General features: G+C 45.6%; 1 protein-coding gene across 3 annotated transcripts in view; it reads right to left on the bottom strand.

Moving 5' to 3' along the window:
• The window catches only part of LOC123052664 (ATP-dependent DNA helicase SRS2-like protein At4g25120), a 30,387-nt gene extending 13,239 nt beyond the window's left edge, over positions 1-17,148 (bottom strand). For all 3 annotated transcript variants that reach the window (XR_006424897.1, XR_006424898.1, XM_044475968.1), the window contains exons 1-19: positions 16,640-17,148; positions 16,216-16,392; positions 15,713-15,910; positions 15,315-15,551; positions 14,397-14,438; positions 14,138-14,301; positions 9,424-9,610; positions 6,018-6,074; positions 5,828-5,933; positions 5,620-5,753; positions 5,424-5,498; positions 5,201-5,326; positions 4,992-5,120; positions 4,833-4,916; positions 4,202-4,315; positions 4,003-4,103; positions 3,618-3,684; positions 2,851-2,901; positions 1,756-1,833 (exon numbers count right to left, since the gene is read on the bottom strand). Coding sequence is in view for 1 of the 3 variants with exons in the window: in XM_044475968.1 (XP_044331903.1) it covers positions 1,756-1,833; positions 2,851-2,901; positions 3,618-3,684; positions 4,003-4,103; positions 4,202-4,315; positions 4,833-4,916; positions 4,992-5,120; positions 5,201-5,326; positions 5,424-5,498; positions 5,620-5,753; positions 5,828-5,933; positions 6,018-6,074; positions 9,424-9,610; positions 14,138-14,301; positions 14,397-14,438; positions 15,315-15,551; positions 15,713-15,910; positions 16,216-16,392; positions 16,640-17,050 (2,538 nt within the window). In the remaining 2 variants the exon portion in view is untranslated. The remainder of the gene's footprint in view (positions 1-1,755; positions 1,834-2,850; positions 2,902-3,617; positions 3,685-4,002; positions 4,104-4,201; positions 4,316-4,832; positions 4,917-4,991; positions 5,121-5,200; positions 5,327-5,423; positions 5,499-5,619; positions 5,754-5,827; positions 5,934-6,017; positions 6,075-9,423; positions 9,611-14,137; positions 14,302-14,396; positions 14,439-15,314; positions 15,552-15,712; positions 15,911-16,215; positions 16,393-16,639) is intronic.
• Positions 17,149-19,528: the final 2,380 nt, after the last annotated feature.

Below are 19,528 nucleotides of genomic sequence, written 5' to 3'. Positions count from 1 at the left end.
CCATATCACATGGTGGATTGGGAGTTCAGGATCTGGAGCGCGCTAGGCTCGCTCTACGACTAAGATGGCTATGGTTCTCGCGCACTGACCAGGAGCGCGCATGGAGTGGCCTGGACTTACAATTCTCTGCCGAGGAGAAAGCGCTATTCTTTGCATCCACCGCGACGACCCTCAGAAACGGATCAACGGCACACTTCTGGGAAGACCGCTGGATCAATGGGCAGTCAATTTGTGAAATTGCACCAGCCCTCTACAACTGCATCCCCAAGCGCCGACGCAGAATTCGTACCGTCGCTGAAGGACTGCAGGGACATAGCTGGGCCAGAGATATACACGGGGTCCTGGGCATACATGAGATTGGGCAATACCTTCAAGTCTGGCTGGCGATCGGGCACATCACGCTCTCGGACGCTCCTGACCAGCTAGTTTGGAGATGGACGGCCTCGGGTACTTACACTGCTAGCTCCTGCTACCTAGCCACCTTCCCGGGATCCACAACTTCCTTCTCTTGGAAGCTCATCTGGAAGAATTGGGCGCCACCGCGGGTGAAGTTCTTCCATTGGTTGGCAGACCAGGACAGATGTTGGACGGCTGATCGCTTGGCTAGGCGTGGCCTCCAGCACCAACCTCGATGCCCATTATGCGACCAAGCCCCCCAGACAACGCACCACCTCCTCCTGGAATGCCCCTTCTCCAGGCAGACTTGGCACGAAATCCTCTCCTGGCTACGGATGACCACCACAGGACCAAGCCACGAAGATTCGCTCATGGACTGGTGGCTGCACGCCAGGCAAAACACGCCGACACCGATGCGCAAAGGCCTAGACTCCATTGCCCTCCTGACGCCGTGGATGATCTGGAAGCAACGCAATGAGTGCATCTTCGATGGCGCCCAGCCCATGGTTCACGTCCTAGTCTCCAGGATCAAGGATGAAGCCCAGCAGTGGGCATGAGCTGGTGCCCGCGGCCTTCGCGTCGTCCTGCCGTCCACCTGGGATGTGCACTAGTTTCACTGAGCATCATTTGTACTTGACCTCCTAGGAGGATTGTATCCAAACTCTACCTTTTCAATGCAATGAAAAGCAAAGGTCCTTTGCGTTTTCTCGAAAAATAATCAAACAGTGCCAGATTGCAAATTCTTTAGAAGTAACCAAAGTAACAGGTTTGGTAATAGTCGAGGCATTGTGACAAGGGGTCGTGGTATGGTGAATTAGCCCAGAAATTAAGAACAAAATGAAAGGAATCCTAATGAATTTCCTGGAATATTGTAGTTACACAAAATAGTGATGAGAAACCCATTGAGAGAGAGAGAGAGAGACTCTATTAGACTGAGTATTCATAACTTTGAGTAAGATGCTATCTAGTTTCAAGTAATCAAATTGTTTGGCTTTTGGAAAACTTGGCTAGATTACAGATTTCCTAGTTTTGGTAACAGCGGTTTTGGTAGCAGCGACTCATTACCACTGAGATCATGGACCCTTTATCCAACCATGATGCTTGACAAGCTATTTTAAATAAGCTTGTTTCCAGAAAATTAGTTACAAGTCTACCAATAGCTGCTTTTGACTTAAATAAAAGCAGCACGTCACTTGATTTGGGCATTTTCAATGAGGAACAAAATGCATATCTTGCTCAATCTCCATTTGTGCATGCTCTTATATATGCTAGAGCTAGGATGATTCAGAATGATCTTCATCTCGGTGCACAACATCAAAATTTAAGTCTCAGGACAATCAACACATAGTATGAACTTACAGATCTGATGTCATTGTCTTCATTTAACAATTTACCACCATCGTTATCAATAACTGCACGCTTTTCGAGGAGATATTGCTGCCAAAGAAATGAAAATTATTAAATTAACCATCATGAAAAGAATGAAATATACACAAAGCATTGATTTAGATATTATAGGATCAGTAGGGACTAGAGACACACCAAATCAGCCTCGGTTTGGTAATAAGCATATGTGCGATAAGGTAATGTGTGCCCAAACCATATATCAATTTCACAGCTTTCTACTGTAGATTTAATTTACAACAGGAAATTAGCATGATCTGATCGTAGAACACGTGGCAAACAATGATGTCAGATCCTACGTTATAGTTATATGTTTACAATGAAAGCACATGACACTGTTCCAGCTGGCTGTTTCCCCCTATGAATAAGCTTGGATTAGGAGGGGGGTTTTTTGCGAATCAGGATTAGGAGGTTACAATTGTGCCTAATTTAACCCCCCACCCCCACTCCCAGTTATTGCATACCATGAATTCTGCAGTAAACTAGAAGAATTCAAGATGATCAACAGGTGCGAGCACAGAGTTCACGATTCCATTAGATGATAGGATCACATAAAGTCATGTACCAACTGCATGTACAAATTCACACCGATATGGAGTAACACTGTTGCTTCAAAAGCACTTTTTCTATTCACAGTGCTCCCAGATCATATTTAAAAACAAGGTTTAAATTGCAGTTTTCGCAGGAGGTCGCAAAAAAAACTAGTGAAAACAATCATCGATTTTAACACTAGAATATACTCCCTTCGTTCCTAAATATAAGTCTTTCTAGACATTCCACTAAGAACTACATACGGATGCATATAGACATGTTTTAGAGTGTAGATTCGCTCATTTTACTCCGTATGTAGTCCGTAGTGGAATCTCTAAAAAGACTTATATTTAGGAACGGAGGGAGTAAAAAATAATGAATATGCCTGGCAGATAGCATCTAGGGTTCAAAAAGCTATAGCACGGTTATAGCTAGCTATTTAAAACCTTGTAAAAAGGTGATAAAACACCAAAACAGAGAGTAAATCTTTTTGGATGCAATTGTAACAAGTAACTGAACCTGAGGTAGCATATTTCCTGCAGAAGAAATGACAGCTGAAACTGATTGTTCCTGAGACACAAAAATGAAGACAACCAATTATCAGTAAGGCTTTGCTGCAGGTTTAGTGAGTTATGCTTTCGTCTATGTTAACATGTATCTATGAAAAGAATCAGACCATTATCAGAGCACACCACATACAAAGATATCCTTCATGAAATAGTACATTCAGATACATAGACTTGTGTTTTTTCCCAAAAAAAGTGGTTGCTACCTCTTATGAACTTACGATGAGGGTTAATATTTGTAATTAAGAAGATGGCTACTATTTTAGAGGTGACCTTGATTAGTGTGGTGCTGCATTAGCAGTCAGTTAAAAAAGGATGTAGCTCTTGAAAAACTAACCACAAGATCAGTTGAAGTGTACCACTGCTGTGCAGAAGTTATAATTGTCCACTCTACATGGGGTAGTTATAAATAATGTTGTGCAGAAGTTTGTTCACTGCTGACTATCAACAGAGAACGCGATGCAAGTTTACTAAGTTATGGGTGATGTGCAGAAGTTATAACCCTCCTTACCTGTAAATACTAAATAAACAGGCAAAAGAACTAAGTTCTTGAAATTGATGGCACATGTTCATTCCATAGATGTTTACGTTTTTATAGGTCAGCTATTTCTTTACAGAAAATTTTGAAGATGTGGAACATTGCAGATATATCGTAAACTGAGATGTATCCTATGTTATGAAGAAATGTACAGTACTGGGGAGTAAAATTTTGTTCAGTACCCTCTCAACAAATTTTGATAGGCTATACAAGGTCGATAAAACCTTACGCCCTTGAGTAATCTGGGTCCTGCAGCCAACAAAATGAGACACTCTGAATAAAGCAACATTTAGTAGATTCATGAGCATGGCATGACGATAAGGAAACTTACTGACAAAACAAAGTTTCCAAACTAAGAACAAAATGGAAATTCTGTTATAAATAAGCGGCAGTTGTATAGCTCAAAGCACAAGCAACATCGGTCCTACAAACATTTAATGTACATATGCAATAATGGTGCCCATGTAAAAGATGGTATAAACAGTCTTCAATTAGCTTGAAATAACAATACTTGCGGTGAATTTATAGTGTCTAAGAACAGCAAGTTAACAGGGAGAATCAAACAACCTTTTGAAGGTCCCGGAGACCTTTGCACTGAAGATGTCAGTAGCAGCTGATATGAAGCTACACTTTCTAGCCAATGAAATCTTTTCCACATGATCTATAATCTGCAAATAAAATTGCAACAAATTATCAAATATATGGAAATTTTAAAAATGAAAAAAAGGTATAACACGCAAAAGAAAGAGTCTGGTAACACTTGAACCTTCTTCTTTTCTTCCTTGTCACCAGGCAAAAGGGTCTTTAAGGCCTGACGCCATGGGCCATCATCACAACCAGGTAATGTGGTCCTAAGTATTGCCATAATAGCTTTGATAGCCTGGAATAATAGCATGGTAAAGCACTTAAGCCATGAGGCAATTGAGAGCACTTACAGGGTTGTTTACTTATTATTCCCAAGTAAATTATGAGTGCACTAAAGTATGGTCATTCGTTTATTATTAAGTGGAACAAAGTTATGCAAAATTTGGTGATGCACAAAAAAAGATTTCACATGATTGATTTCTTGAACAGTCTAGGTATGGCTGACGTTGACCAAACTCACATGTCTACAAAAAAATAAGTAAACAAAAACAAATAATGTTGTTAGCTTCATAGCATCAAGATCGAACAATAGCTTATGATTATAACATATATTTTCAGAAGGGTGCTTCCCTACTGGTTCCTTCCAAAGGCATTGAAAAATTAGCAATAGCTCGTTTGCAACCCATAAGAAATTTCCAAGATCCCAAATGTTACGCAACTAATGACTGTAGAATTAACCGCACAGAAGAAAAGAGAAAAAACGAGAAATTGCTACTTTGCAATGAGTCTCAAGATTAAACTAATTGAACTACCTTTTTCCTGTAGAAAGCCACACCATGAACATTAAAGGGTATTTTCCTGTTGCGGAATGACACTTGGAATGCTTTGCCAGTTATCTGTGTATAAGAAAGTTAGACTGCAAGCATGACCAAATGTGCTTTTCTACAATGCAGGGTTCAAAAGTTCTCAACCTGTCTTCGATATAGGACAGCAATTTTACCAAAGTCGCGGCCTTCAGCTGAACTAGATGTAGTTTCAATGATTTTGTCAATGACAAATGCACATTGTGAATCTTCGCTATGGCACTCCTTAACAGTGATCTAAGTAATATTAAATCAATAAGCAACTGACAGGATGGAAGAACAAACGAAGCAGTTCAGTTGGGCTTCTATGAGTATACCTTACTTCCAGAAGGGTTGTCTGTCTCAGCAAGTTTATGATTACACCGTTTAGTGTTGTTGTGAATAAGAGCTGTTGCTGCTTCGACAATTGCCCGTGTAGAGCGGTAGTTCTTGTTCAACCTAATCTGCAGTCATCGGCAAGGCAAGCTACTTAACAGATATCATGAAGAAAATGTAACACCTAAGACAGTTAGAAAGTGCCCCCAGAGACGTCACAGTTACCTCTTTATGATTTGGAAAGTCTCTACGGAATGAATCAAAGCCAGAAACATCCGCACCATTGAAACTGAAGATGGACTGATACAAGAGAAAAAGAAGTTGAAAATAGTATATGTATGGCAGCTGAAAGCACCAATGGGCATCTAGAAACCATAAGTTCTAAAATTCTTGGATGATAAAGTGGACCAAATTTGCATACCTGATCATCATCACCAACTATGGTTATATGATTGTGAGAAGCTAGAAGCTTCAGAAGAAAATATTGCATAGCACTGGTATCCTGAAACTCATCAACTACTATTGCCTGCCATGTGTTCTGGCACTCTTTGTATACTGCATAGGCAAGACAGATATCTTATCAACAGCTCATCAAAGCAGGTATATTGTGAGATAAGAAATGAAACTACCTTCAGGAAACTTCGTGAGAAGAGTTATGGATGAGTTGATAAAATCATGATAATCAAGAGCATTACAAGACACTAGTATTTCATTATAGTGCCGAAGAATCGAAGCCTACTCAAAATGTCACGAAGTAAAGGTCAATGTGATTATAGAACAAAGTGGATAACAATGATTTATACACAGAAGAGAGCTTACTCCTGTCAAATCGCCCTTCTTTTCATATTCTTCAGGAGCTTGTCCTGAAGATTTCGCCTGTAAATGAAGATGCAACATTTGGTAAATGGTAACAATAAAACCCAACTACACAAGAAGATCTGCTTAGTAACACAACCTCCTACACTATGGATACATGATTATTTTCCAGAAAGACTTCTTCATATTACTGACTCGCTCACAGTTTGGATCTAGTACAAATGTGATAGACTCTAGTAGTAAGCTCAAGAATTGTGTGAACCAAAATGCTTTGGACAAACAAAATCCGTAGCGCCCATGACTACCCGTGAAGTGAGACATACCCATAGTTCAAAAAGCGCTATGGATACATGATTATTTTCCAGAAAGACTTCTTCATATTACTGACTCGCTCACAGTTTGGATCTAGTACAAATGTGATAGAGACTCTAGTAGTAAGCTCAAGAATTGTGTGAACCAAAATGCTTTGGACAAACAAAATCCGTAGTCATGAGCCCGTGACTACCCGTGACGTGAGACATACCCATAGTTCAAAAAGCGCTAGGCGTTTTGCTATCACCTAGAGCCTAGGCGCACTTAAGACAGTTAGAAAGTGCATGCTTATGCTTATGCTTATGGCCACTGCCTTGCACTTTTCTGACCAAGGCGCATGCTTATGCGCAGATTAAGCGCTAGGCGTTTTGCTATCACCTAGAGCCTACGCGCACTTAAGCGCCTGCCTAGGTGTGCCTTTTTTAACTATGGACATATCCATTCACAACTAGGCTAAATGTGATCCAGATTTAGCATGTGGTCACACCTATGGTTTTGTGAGGCACCTTCAAGGCTTCAAGCAGTATTATAGTTACCTAGAGTTTTCACATCATTTTTGGGATCTCATAATTGTCAAAATTATTAATAAGACGTTTGTTGTTGTGTCCTAATTGATCAGCCGCAATCAAAATGCATTCATCCTCAGACGGAGCCTACACGACAACTTCGTGCTTGTCCGGCAATCGCTGAAGCTATTGAGCCAGCTTGGGGCCCCAAGGGTGATGCTCAAGCTCGACCTCACGCGCGCCTTCGACTCCATCTCCTGGCCGTTCCTCTTTGAGGTCCTACGCCAATTTGGGTTCGGCCATCGCTTCCTCAAATGGATTGCCATCCTCCTGTCCTCTGCGAGCACCCGGGTCCTGCTGAACGGCGTGCCAGGCCCACCGATATGGCACAAGGAAGGGTTGCGGCAGGGCGACTCTCTGTCCCCGCAATTGTTCGTGCTCGCGGTCGACACACTCGGCCGGCTGTTTCGACGCGCGCACGACACGGGCATTCTTCAGCCGCTACATCCGCGGAGACCAATATCGGCTATATCCTTGTATGCCGACGACGTCATGCTCTTCTACCATGCCACGACGAGTGACATTGCTGCTGTCAAGGAAATACTCAACCTGTTTGGCAGAGCGTCCGGCCTCAAAGTGAACTACGCCAAGAGCTCGGCCACGGTCCTGCATGGGGAACAGGGCGCCCCCGAGATGATCACCGGCTTGGGCTGTTCGACCGCCGCGCTCCCAGTCACTTACCTTGGCATCCCCCTGACGACGCGCCGTCCTTCAGCTGGCCAGCTGCAGCCCCTCGTCGACAAGGTCGCCAGACGCTTACCCACCTGGAAAGCCTGGCTCATGAACAGAGCCGGCAGGCTTGCTCTCGTCAAGTCTGTTCTCAGTGCCATTCCGGTGCACCAGCTGCTCGCTTTTGCTCCTCCGAAGAAAACCTTGCGGCAGCTCGAGAAGATTCAACGAGGATTCCTATGGGCTGGGCGTGCCGACGCCAACGGCGGGCACTGCCATGTCAATTGGCGCCTTGTCTCCCGCCCCCTCGCGCTTGGTGGCCTCGGGGTTCACGACCTCGAACGAACCGGGCTTGCACTGAGACTATGGTGGCTATGGCTCTCACGCACAGAAGACGGTCGCGCCTGGCAGGGGCTGGATCTTCAATTCTCCTGCCACGAGCGCACCCTGTTCTTTGCCTCCACCTACATGGTCATTGGGAACGGCACGGAAGCCCTGTTCTGGGAGGATTGATGGCTCAACGGCCGCTCGGCCGGCGAGCTCATGCCCATGCTCTACAACTGCATCCCCAAGCGGCGGCGCAAGACTAGAACGGTGGCCGAAGGACTGAACGGCAATGCTTGGGCCCGAGATATACAGGGTGTCCTCGGCCTACACGAGATTGGCCAGTATTTGCAGCTTTGGCAACTCGTGCAGCAGGTCACACTCACCGACGCCCCTGACCAGCTGATTTCGAAGTGGACAACGAGCGGCATCTATTCGGCGCAGTCTTGCTACTTGGCTACCTTCCAAGGCTCATCCCAATCCTACTCCTGGAAGCTGATTTGGAAGGCTTGGGCTCCACCTCGGGTCAAGTTTTTCCATTGGCTTGCTAACCTGGATCGCTGCTGGACGGCCGACCGTCTGGCTCGCCACGGTCTGCAGCACCATCCACGCTGCCTCCTGTGCGATCAGGCGCCAGAAACGATCAGGCACCTCATGCTTGACTGCCCCTTCTCCAGGCAGGCATGGCACGAGACCCTCGCCTGGCTTCGCATACCAGCGCCGATCCCCAACCAGGAGCCCACCCTCATGGATTGGTGGCAACACGCCAAGGACGACACGCCGCAAGCACAACGCAAGGCCCTGCAATCCATAGCGCTCCTAGTTCCATGGCTACTATGGAAACATAGAAACAGCTGCGTCTTCGACAATGCGACGCCCTCCCTCGACACGTTCGTCAACCGGATCAAGGAGGAAGCCGACTCCTGGGCTAAGGCCGGAGCTCCAGGCCTTAGAGTAGTCCTCCCCCCTTCATGGGATGTGCACTGAGCTCTGTACCTGTTCACCGTCTATTCGTCCTAGGACGACTGTAACTGACACCCTACCTTTTCAATGAAAAGAAACGCAAGGTCCCTTTGCGTTTTCCCGAAAAATTGGTTCTAAAGTGATTGTTCAGAGTTAGTTTTTGTATGTCAAGTGTATTGTACAAAACCTTTGTATTTCTGTTTTCTACTATAATCAGAACTTTGTATACTTTATCTTGAATTAATTCAGGCGTCTCAACAAGACTAGGAATAATCCACTATATGCAGTAAGCCTTTAGAACAATGTCTGCACAGCATGCTGAAGCAGTTCCTTCAATATTATGCGCTGTGGATTGTGCAGAAGGTGGCAAGTAACAAACATATATACATATATAAGGAGAATCTGAACGACACTTTGGGTAGATGCAAAGTTATTGTGAGGCTTTACAATAATTTTGCAGGAGCAAAATGCTGTAGAGACTGCCCAATCCCTTCATAGAGCTGCAGGTGCACCAAAACAAAAAGGAAATAGAAACTATAAAATGATAGTGATGAATCTTCAGAAATAGAAGGCACCTGTGTAACAAACTTCAACCACTTCTTAGCTTTGTCTTTAAAAGAATGTTTAATGTCTCCATCATACTGCTTAACTGCATCTCCTAAACCATCACTTTTGCCATGCTCCAACAGGCGTTCTGCCTCAATAATGGCCCTCCTCTGTTGCCCATGGCCATATATTATGAATTCAGATGTGCGGCCTAGCCTTCAAAAGAATGTTGCAGAAATATTAGTTTTTAAAATAAGGGACAAAATAAGCCAAGAACAAGTATCTAAAAGTTCACAACAACTTGTAGGCTTAATAAACTGCAAGAAAGAGAAAGTGTATTGAAATGAGAACATAAAACACAAACAAGAAAATTATCAGATCAGCAAATTGATATAGCATTGCACATACTTTTCCATTAACAACTTTGTGAGACATTAAATTACAGTTAGAGATGATTGTAAGAGGTTCGCTTGGAAGAGCAAGGCCGTGACTATCACGGACCCAGCGTTCTCCGCGAACACGATCACTGGCAAGGTTTCCACAGGCTCAGATGCCCCTTGGTCCGGCTTGGGTGGTCTACAGACCGTAGGATGATGCAGATAAAATTGTGTTTCTTCAGGAATTACACGACGCCGCAACGATTGCCAGGGACCTTGGATGTAAACCTGATCATTCCGCGGGCTGGGTTTGGGCCGGGCTTGGCAAAGCCCGATAAAAAAATCCCAAGCCCGAGCCCTGCCCGGCCCGGCACAAAACACATGAACAATGGCGTTTTCTAATTAAATTAATCATATCCGGGATATTATATTAGTTTATTATACCTATATTTCAAATAAAAATAATATATATATATCCATTTTGGGCTTATTTCAGGCTTTCGGGCCGGGCTTCGGGTGAGAAACTGGAGCCCGAGCTCGGCCCGAATGTCGGGCTTCGGGTTCGGGCCTCCGGGCCGGGCTGTCCATGAATAGGTTTACTTGGATGCTTTGCGGGGATTTTAACCTAATTTACCACGACAAAGACAAGAATAATGACAATCTGAATAGGAGCATGATGGGCAGATTCTGAAGGCTGATCAACGACCTCACGTTGAAGGAAATATATCTCAATGGTCGCCGGTACACATGGTCGAACGAGCAATCCCCTCCCCCACCCACCCACCGTCGTGCACCTTGACAGGTGCTTTGCACTGCTGACTGGGAAGACGCCCATGCCGCTTGCCACCTTCGATGCCTCGCATCTGTGGTTTCTGACCACAGCCCATTGCTCTTGGCTGTACCCCCGTACGGCCGTACCGGCTGCACATCAACGATTTCACTTTGAGGATCTGTGGTTGCGCCTTGATAGTTTCCACGAGACGGTGGCTGCGGCCTAGAGCTCCATCGATGACGTCAACCCCTACCGCCATCTGATGATTCGATTGCAAGCCACGGCACGGAAGTTGACGAATTGGAGTTCCCAATCTGTCGGGAACAATAGGAACAAGATGGCCATCTCACACGAGCTCATCTCGCGCTTTGACAAGGCTCGGGAAGACCGGATGTTGACGCTGCAAGAGGATCGGTTCCATAAGCAGCTTAAGATTTCCTATCTTGGCTTGGCTTCTATGGAGCGCACATTCGCTCGACAACACGCTCGAATCACCAATCTGAAGGACGGCGACGTCAATACCGCCTTCTTCCACCCGCAATGCTCTTTCCGCCGGCTGAAGAACAGGATTTTTGGCCTCACCGTGGACGACTAGGTGATCACCGAGCACGAGAGCATGGCGGAAGCTGCCTTCGCGCAGTATGATGCGCTCCTGGGCACCGCCATCGACTGCAATTGCACAGTGGACTTGTTGGAGCTAATTGTGCCCAGTGACCTTGACGACCTCAACACTCCCTTCAACACCGAGGAGATTTGGGAGGCGATCAAGCGTCTGCCCGCGCTCAAGGCGATCGGGCCGACGGCTTCACCGCAGAGTTCCTGTGGGCCTGTTGGAGTATGGTGCGACAAGACTTTGTCGACGTCTTCCAACAGTTATATGAGATGAGAGGCCATGGCTGCCTCAACCAGGCGTTGATCACCCTGCTACCAAAGCGCGCAGATGCGAGCACACTAAAGACTAAACGACTACCGGCCAATAAGTCTTATCCACCTAGTGGCCAAGATCTTTGCTAGAGTCCTCTGACTACGCCTCGCCCCAAAGCTGGATAGCCTTGTCAGCCGAAGCCAAAACACGTCCATCGTCGGTCGAAGTCTGCATGACAACTTCATTCTAGTCAAGCAATCGGCCCGGGTCCTTCACCAACCGGGTGCCCCACGAGTCTTGCTCCAATTAGACCTCCCGCCCGCCTTCGACTCCCTGGCTTGGCCCTTCCTCTTCAAGGTCCTTCACCAATATGGCTTTGGGAACAGACTTCTGGAGTGGATCCTATCCTCCTGTTGTCGGCGAGCACACGCGTCCTGATGAATGGCGAGCCGGGTGCCCCTATCTGGCACCGCCGGGGGCTCTGCCAGGGTGATCGCCGTCGCGGGCACTCAATGTTGACACATTAGAATGGCTCATCAAGCACGCGATCGACCTGGGAATCATGGCTCAGCTGCACCCTAGACGTTCGATCCCCATGGTGTCTCTGTACGCTGATGACGTGGTACTTTTCTGCCATTCTTCGTCCAGCGACATCATTGCCAAATTTTGAAGTTCTTCGGCCGCGCCTCTGGCCTTATGGTGAATTACGCCAAGAGCTTCGCTGCATTGCGACACGGATGAGGCGACGGCTGCAATCGCGCAACTAGGCTGTCCTATTGTCGAGCTACTGATCACCTACCACGGGATCCCCTCGCAATACGACGACCTACCGCAGCCCAATTACATGCCTTTGTTGATGGGATCGTCGGGCGACTCCCTGCTTGGAAGGCCGGACTGATGAACAAAACATGGGCGCCTCGCGTAGGTGAAATCTGTCCTGGGTACCATTCCTGAGCACCAGCTCCTCGCCTTCGCGCCGCCAAAGAAGACGCTTCTTCAAATCGAGAAGATTCAACCCAGCTTCTTGTGGGTTGGCCCCGTAGCTGCCAATGGTGGCCTCTGCCACGTCAATTGGCGCCGCATCTGCTGCCCCATTTCGCACGGAGGGTTCAGCATCCACGCCCTAGAGTGTGTTGGCCTCGCCCTGAGGCTCCGCTGGCTTTGGTTCTCGCGCACCGGTCATGAGCGCGCCTGGAGTGGCTTGGATCTGCAATTGTCTGCCAAGGAACGGGTGCTCTTCTTCGCCTCCACCACGATGACCATCGGAAACAGCTTAACTGCGTTTTTCTGAGAGGACCACTGGATCAACTGGCAGTCGATAAGCGAGATCGCCCCAGCCCTCTACAGCTGCATCCCCAAGCGCCGCCGCAAAGATTCGGACCATCACTGAAGGTTTACAGGGCCATAACTGGGCACGAGACATCCACAGGGCCCTCGGCATACACGAGATTGACCAGTATCTGCAAGTCCGGTTGGCGATCAAGCACTTCTTGCTCTCGGACGCCCCCGACCAGCTTGTTTGGTAGTGGACGGCCACCGGCACCTACTCTGCTACCTCCTACTACCTCGCCACCTTCCAGGGATCCACGACTTGCTTCTCGTGGAAGCTCATTTGAAAAATTGGTCGCCGCTGCGTGTGAAGTTTTTCCACTGGTTAGCCAACCAAGATAGGTTGTGGACTGCTAATCGCCTCGCTCGGCGTGGACTCCAGTACCAGCCCGGATGCCCACTCTGCGACTAGGCCACCAAGACGATGCGTCACCTCCTCCTGGAGTGCCCCTTCGCCAGGCAGACTTGGCATGAGATCCTCGCCTAGCTCAGGATGACCACCGCAGGCCCAAATCAGGAAGAATCCCTCATGGACTGGTGGCTCCACGCCAAGCAGAACACGCCTACGCAGCCGCGCAAGGGTCTCACATCCATTGCCCTCCTGACACCGTGGATGATTTGGAAGCAGCACAACGAGTGCGTCTTCGATGGTGCCCAGCCTCTGGTTCATGACCTGGTCTCCAAGATCAAGGACGAAGTAGAGCAGTGGGCACGAGCTGGTGCCCATGGCCTTCGCGTCATCCTGCCGCCTGTTGAAGTGTATATGTGGATTGCCTAGCCTTTTCCATTTGTTCGGACTTTTGGTTGCGTTGGCTAGTGCATGAAGCATAACATGGTATCGGAGCTAAGGTCTTGAGTTCAAGTCCTGGCTTTCGCAGTTTATCCAAAAAAAATGTTGTTGCCCCCCTTTGTCCACGTATAGGCCTCTTGAGCCATACCTCTGAGTCTATCCACGTGTTGACTTTCCGCGTCACACGTGAGAGGGGGTGTTGAAGTGCATATGTGGATTGCCTGGCCCTTTCCATCAGTTCGGACTTTTGGTTGCGTTGGCTAGTGCATGAAGCTTAACACCGCCCACCTGGGATGTACACTAGTTTCCCTGTATTTTGTTTGAACTTGGCCTCTTAGGAGGTTTGTAACCCAACTATCTTTTCAATGCAATGGAACACAAAGTTCCTTGGCGTTTTCTCGAAAAAAAATGATTGTAAGAGGTAGTTTAATGCATCTCTGACATCTAGTTCATGGTTACTACTTACTACAGGTGAAAAGAGTCATCATAAGTAAATATTGACTCATAAGTAAAATAGAGGATAATATTATTTTAGCTTCATTTTTATACAGTTCTATCCCATTCAGTTACTTCATAATTAAGTCAATATCTGACAACAGAAAATACATACTTTTCAGCATGGGTCCTGCAAAGCTGCAAGCAGAAGGAGTGAAATGTGCTTATTATGATCTCTTTGGCAACTGCCTTCCCGACCACTGCCCCTATCCGGTCCCTCATTTCTGAGGCAGCAGCAGTTGTGAATGTCATAGCAAGGATGTTTGATGGTGGAATTCCCTGGTCGTACAATAAATGGAGAAATGTGACTGTGTGACCTTCAAATATTACAACATGCTAATTTTGTAGTGAACATATGAAAGAGCGCACCCTACCTCTTTGAGCAATGTGAGAACCCTGCCGACCATTGTAGAAGTCTTGAGTCATGCCAATTACAAAGAAAGTCAATATAGACAAAAGTGTGGAAATGATCACAAGATAAGAGGTCTATGGAGCTCAGTTAAAGAGTGCCATCTTATTATATTTAAGTCACAGCATAATGAAACTGTGTGCAGGTAAGAGACAAAATTCAGACCGTTTTAAAAATGTAAATCCAAGGACTGCACTTGCATCATTTTCTTGAACACTACATTAGTGCGCCAGAAGTTTGCAAATACGATATAAAGTTACATAAACAGACAAACAAATAAGAGTGAAACATATGAGTAAATTGCTTTCGGTTCTTCTACAACTGTCCGGAAGGATATAGGCTACTGTCTTGGGAATAAATGGTGCAACCTTTGCGCAGAGTTTCTTCTACTACAACTGGTGCACATTTTTAGATGCGAGTTCAAGCCAAAATAATATTTATGGGATATATTTTACTTTGTAGGTAGGATTTCTGTCGTAATGGGACAGATGATGTTAGTTCTGATTTCATTTGGAATCAATAATTAATTGCATCAAAATATCAGCTATAACATCCAAGGGAAAATAATATCAGCTATAACATTCTTGGGAAAATAATATCAGTTATAAGAACAGAAGATATCAACTTATTAACTCATCTGATACTGATAATCTTATTCTTCTTAAATCATCTTAGTAAAAAAAGGTAAATCACGAAAACAATTGGTCTCGGTGGACACAAGCAACAGAAATTATTGGTCTTAGTTGACTTTTTGGATATCGAATTTGGGAAAACCAATTTTGTGGAAAGAGTTAATCACATTATAATTATACATATTCCCTGTAATGAGAACTAAGATATTGTATCCAGAAAAAATTTATCCAAATTAAGACAAAAATTGTACCTTTCCACTTCCTGGACCTGCAACGATCATTAACGGAACAGCAACATCACTGCATGCAGCCTCCCTCTGCTTGTCGTTTAGGGAGTGCAAATACTCATAGTACTTCCTTGGGGCACACCCTTCATTTTCCTCCATTTCTAGTCCCATCTCCCCAGGCTCCTCCTTGCCCTTGGCAGCAGACATGGCAACCTGCCCCTCATGGATGACATCGACCTCCCCCAAGAGTGCATCAACAACCTTAATATCTCCAAGAGAAGAGTAATCAAATAAACTGGTTTAGTTATGTGGTTCCAGACCAAACCTACTCAATTCCTTCCAAGATTCAGGAAGCAAGAATTCCATCATGCCCCAAAACTATAGAACTTTCCCTTGTCTAAAGTTAAGAAGCAAAGTTATACCTCTCCTCCCTCCTCCGCAATGGAAATTACTGGAGGGAAATCAACACATAATGCTACTGAGCCATCTTCTACATACACCTCGTCTATCTCATCCTGGTTGATCGCCAAAGATGCGACGTAGTGCTCCTGGTTCATCTCAGAAGATGTGACATGGTGCTCCTTGCTGATGGCATTGACTTCCCAGAAAGTGTCCTCCAACTGAATTTCTCTCAAAAGAAGACAACATGATAAGCTACTTTGCAATTTACCGGCTACCTAGTTCACTTCTAATTTCACAAAACTAACATAATTCTCTTAAGATTCTCAGTGTTAGGTAGGGGAAAACATGACTTAAAGGAAGTTACAAATGCTTTCCAATTTAAAGGAACCGGGTTCAAATTAGAACTAAAACCACGACAAGAATTATGGAAACGGAGGGAGTAGCACTTTGTAGAATTTTCCGAAGTTTCCTCACCAGATCAATGAAAGCAAAAGGCACACATGCCCCATGGATATTCACATACCTTAACACAGTCATCTGCGATGGATACAGCTGGCAGAAGCGAATCATCACCACAGGACAGCACCGAGCTTTCCTCTTCCACCATCTCCTTCAGCTCCTCATCCTGGCTCTTGGCAGCAGGCTGAGCATCACACTCCTCAAAAATGGCATACGCCTCCGTCCAGAATGCGTCCTCAAGCTAAATTCAATCCAAAAGAGAGAATAATGAAGTAAGCGCTTTATTGAAATTACCACCTAGGCAATCCTAATTAGTCAGAATAACACATCAAGAACAGATTATCCTCGGATTGAGTCAGCATTTCCTTTCGTCGATTCTTATCTCTCCCTAACAAGTCAACCTTTTGCATAAACGAATTTGGATATGCCTTGGCTCTCCCTATTCTATTTCCAATTTCAAAACAACTTAGAAGGGACCAAAGGTATACCGTTCCGCACACTGGTCCGGCGTGGGTTGCTGCTGCCACAACGACCGGCCCCCGCTCCACCGTCAAATCTTTCTCCCTGCCCTTATCCTTCCCGGCCATGGACCGCGAGTGCTCCTCGCAGATGGCGTCCACCTCAAGCAAGAACGCCTCGTCCATGTCGTCGTCCTCTAGAAGGAACCCGCAAGACTTGGGCACCTTGGGGAGGGGAGTGATGTACCCGTAATCGATGCCCTCCACGCCGCCTGCGGATCCGGGCTGCTGCAGGGCGTTGCCCGTGACATCGGCGAGCGGCCGGCGGGGCGGCGGGCATGGAGACTGCAGCGGCCGCTTGCAAGGGAGCAGTCGGGAGGGGTTGGAAGAGCTGCCGTAGTGGGGCGGAGCAGGATAAATGTTTTCCTTCGAGCGCGACATGGACGCCGTCGAGATCGCCGGCGGCGAGGGTTTAGGTATTTGGGGCGGCGGTGTGGGCGGGATGAGGTGGGGGGTTTTTCTTCATTTCGATTCGAAAGAGAGCGCGGTTTTTGTTTTTTATTTACTTACTTTTTTGAGAACGGAAAGAGAGCGCGTTAAATTTGGATAAATGGAATGAACAAAAAATTGAATGAGCGGAAACGGACCACAAAGGCTTGTGTCAACTTATCAACTTAGTAAAATGCACTACGGGTCATTAAACTTGTTCATCATTGCCTCAAAAAAAAAAACTTGTTCATCATGGTCATTTTGGTCATTGTATTCAAAGAATGGCATGTTACGACGTTTGTACTTGCTCACGTGGACTTATACCGTCACTGTCTACATTTTGACCTGTATTGTCACCGAGTCGCATCTATTTTTTTGCAAATAAGCCCTTGCATCGATTAATTTTATGTTTAGAGGCGCTTTGATCACATCTGTTGGTAAAGGGAGAGGAAGGGCCGCGACCGGCGACGTCACGCGAACCATTTGCTGTGGGCGAGGTTCAAAACCGAAGGCGAAGGTTGATAGGTCATGTGGCGGCCCTTGTCGCCGGTGAGGAGAAAGACGCCATGGGCACAATTCGTCGAGCGATGGCACGGACCCACCGGTATACGGTGAGTCGTCTTGCCTCACTTCTCTTTCCCATCTTTCGAACGAAAATGAGATGATTTTTACTCGGTTTTGATGATTTGATCCATGATCCTATCATATAGGAGACTGCGTTGTCGATCGAAACATGTTTTGATGGGCTGCTTTGTTGCAGCGACGGTAGTTGATTAGGACTTTGGGTGGGGTTTGTTAGGGTTCCTATTAGGGATTTTATTAGGGATAATTAATTTCTTGAATCAAGGTTGATGGACGTCTACCTTGCATAATGTAGGTTCCCGCAGTTTGAATTTCTCTATGGAGTTCAATGCATGTGGTTATTTTCTTGGTACTAGATGTAATAGAGGCAAAGGTGTCCCGTCTTTCGATGATATGATGGCTATCTTTTTTGTGGAGTAGACTTTGACGATCCGACTACGAACGTGCGAGGACGCCGCGCCTTAGTAATCGCTAAACCAACTCCGAAAGGTTATTGACCACGACGGAGTATGATCAACCTGACCACGAGGGTCTATTTTCTGCAAGCAAATGACGAACAAGCAAGAAATTGAGACTGCAATCTGGATATTGCGAATATAAGATGAAACCTCTATTGATCAAGGTGGGGTTCAGTGACGTCTTGGTCCGGTCGTTGAACACAAACGAAGTACGCGAAGTTGCAGCTATAGCGAACTTTAATCTAAACAAACCCAAAGTCTAAACGATGCCCTAAGGGTTGTATATATGAAGAAAGAGGGGAGGATTTCATGGCCCCTTAGGAGGGGTCTGAAACCAACCCTAACTTTGTTTTCACCACACATACGGACTCTAAAAACAGCTTACTTCAGTATTTCGAAAATACATGGGACTGGCCCAATAATAAGAGCACCTATAATAGCCTTTGGACAGAATTTATTAAGTGGCATCTTGTATATTTCATCCAAGGCTTCATGCACTTATTGTGGTGGCTTCAAAGTCCTGAAGTCATCACTTGTAACTCCGTTCCTGTTCCCCCCGCGCATGCCATCATCTTCATGCTTGATCTTGCTCCAATGTTCATCCTTCTTATCCAAGCTAGGCCCTTCATTTGTAAGCAAGACAAATGTATCCAATTTAGACAGCATCATATTCTCATGAACATTAGAATCATTACCAAGAAACCAAAGTACCTGGTAATTTAATTGGCGTGCGAAAGCTTTAGTAATTGGTCTAGTATGTATAGCAGCAGGGCCTGTGGGTGTAACAATGACATTGATGTCCTCATCATCCTCCCCTTCTTGAAATGAAGTCATCCTCGACGGAAGCTCATCTTCCTCACCCAAATAAGGCTTCTAATGTGCAATGTTAAAAGTGGGACTAACCCCAAAATCTGCGGGCAGCTCAAGTTTATGTGCATTATCATTTATTTTCTCTAACACCTTAAAAGGACCATCAGCACGTGGCATTAGCTTTGATTTGTGCAAACCAGGAAACCTATCCTTACACAAATGTAACCAAACAAGATCTCCACGTGCAAAGACAACATGTTTTCTACCTTTATCTCCAGCAAGTTTATATTTAGCATTCATACGCTCAATGTTTTCTTTAGTTAACTCGTGCATTTTTAAGATCAATTTAGCACTTTGTTTAGCATCAAAATTAAGCTTCTTCGAAGATGGAAGAGGTAACAGATCAATAGGTGCATGAGGTAGGAAATCATACACAATTTCAAAAAGGCACATCTTAGTAGTAGAATGCAGTGAACGATTATAAGCAAATTCAATATGAGGCAAGCATTCTTCCCACATTTTTTTGTTATTCTTCAAAACAGCCCTAAGCATAGTAGATAATGTTCTATTGACTACTTCA

This window comes from Triticum aestivum, chromosome 2D, assembly GCF_018294505.1.
Source record: "Triticum aestivum cultivar Chinese Spring chromosome 2D, IWGSC CS RefSeq v2.1, whole genome shotgun sequence".
Classification (NCBI taxonomy): domain Eukaryota; kingdom Viridiplantae; phylum Streptophyta; class Magnoliopsida; order Poales; family Poaceae; genus Triticum; species Triticum aestivum.
Note: the sequence above shows the minus strand (reverse complement) of the source record. Positions and strands in the feature narration are given on the sequence as shown.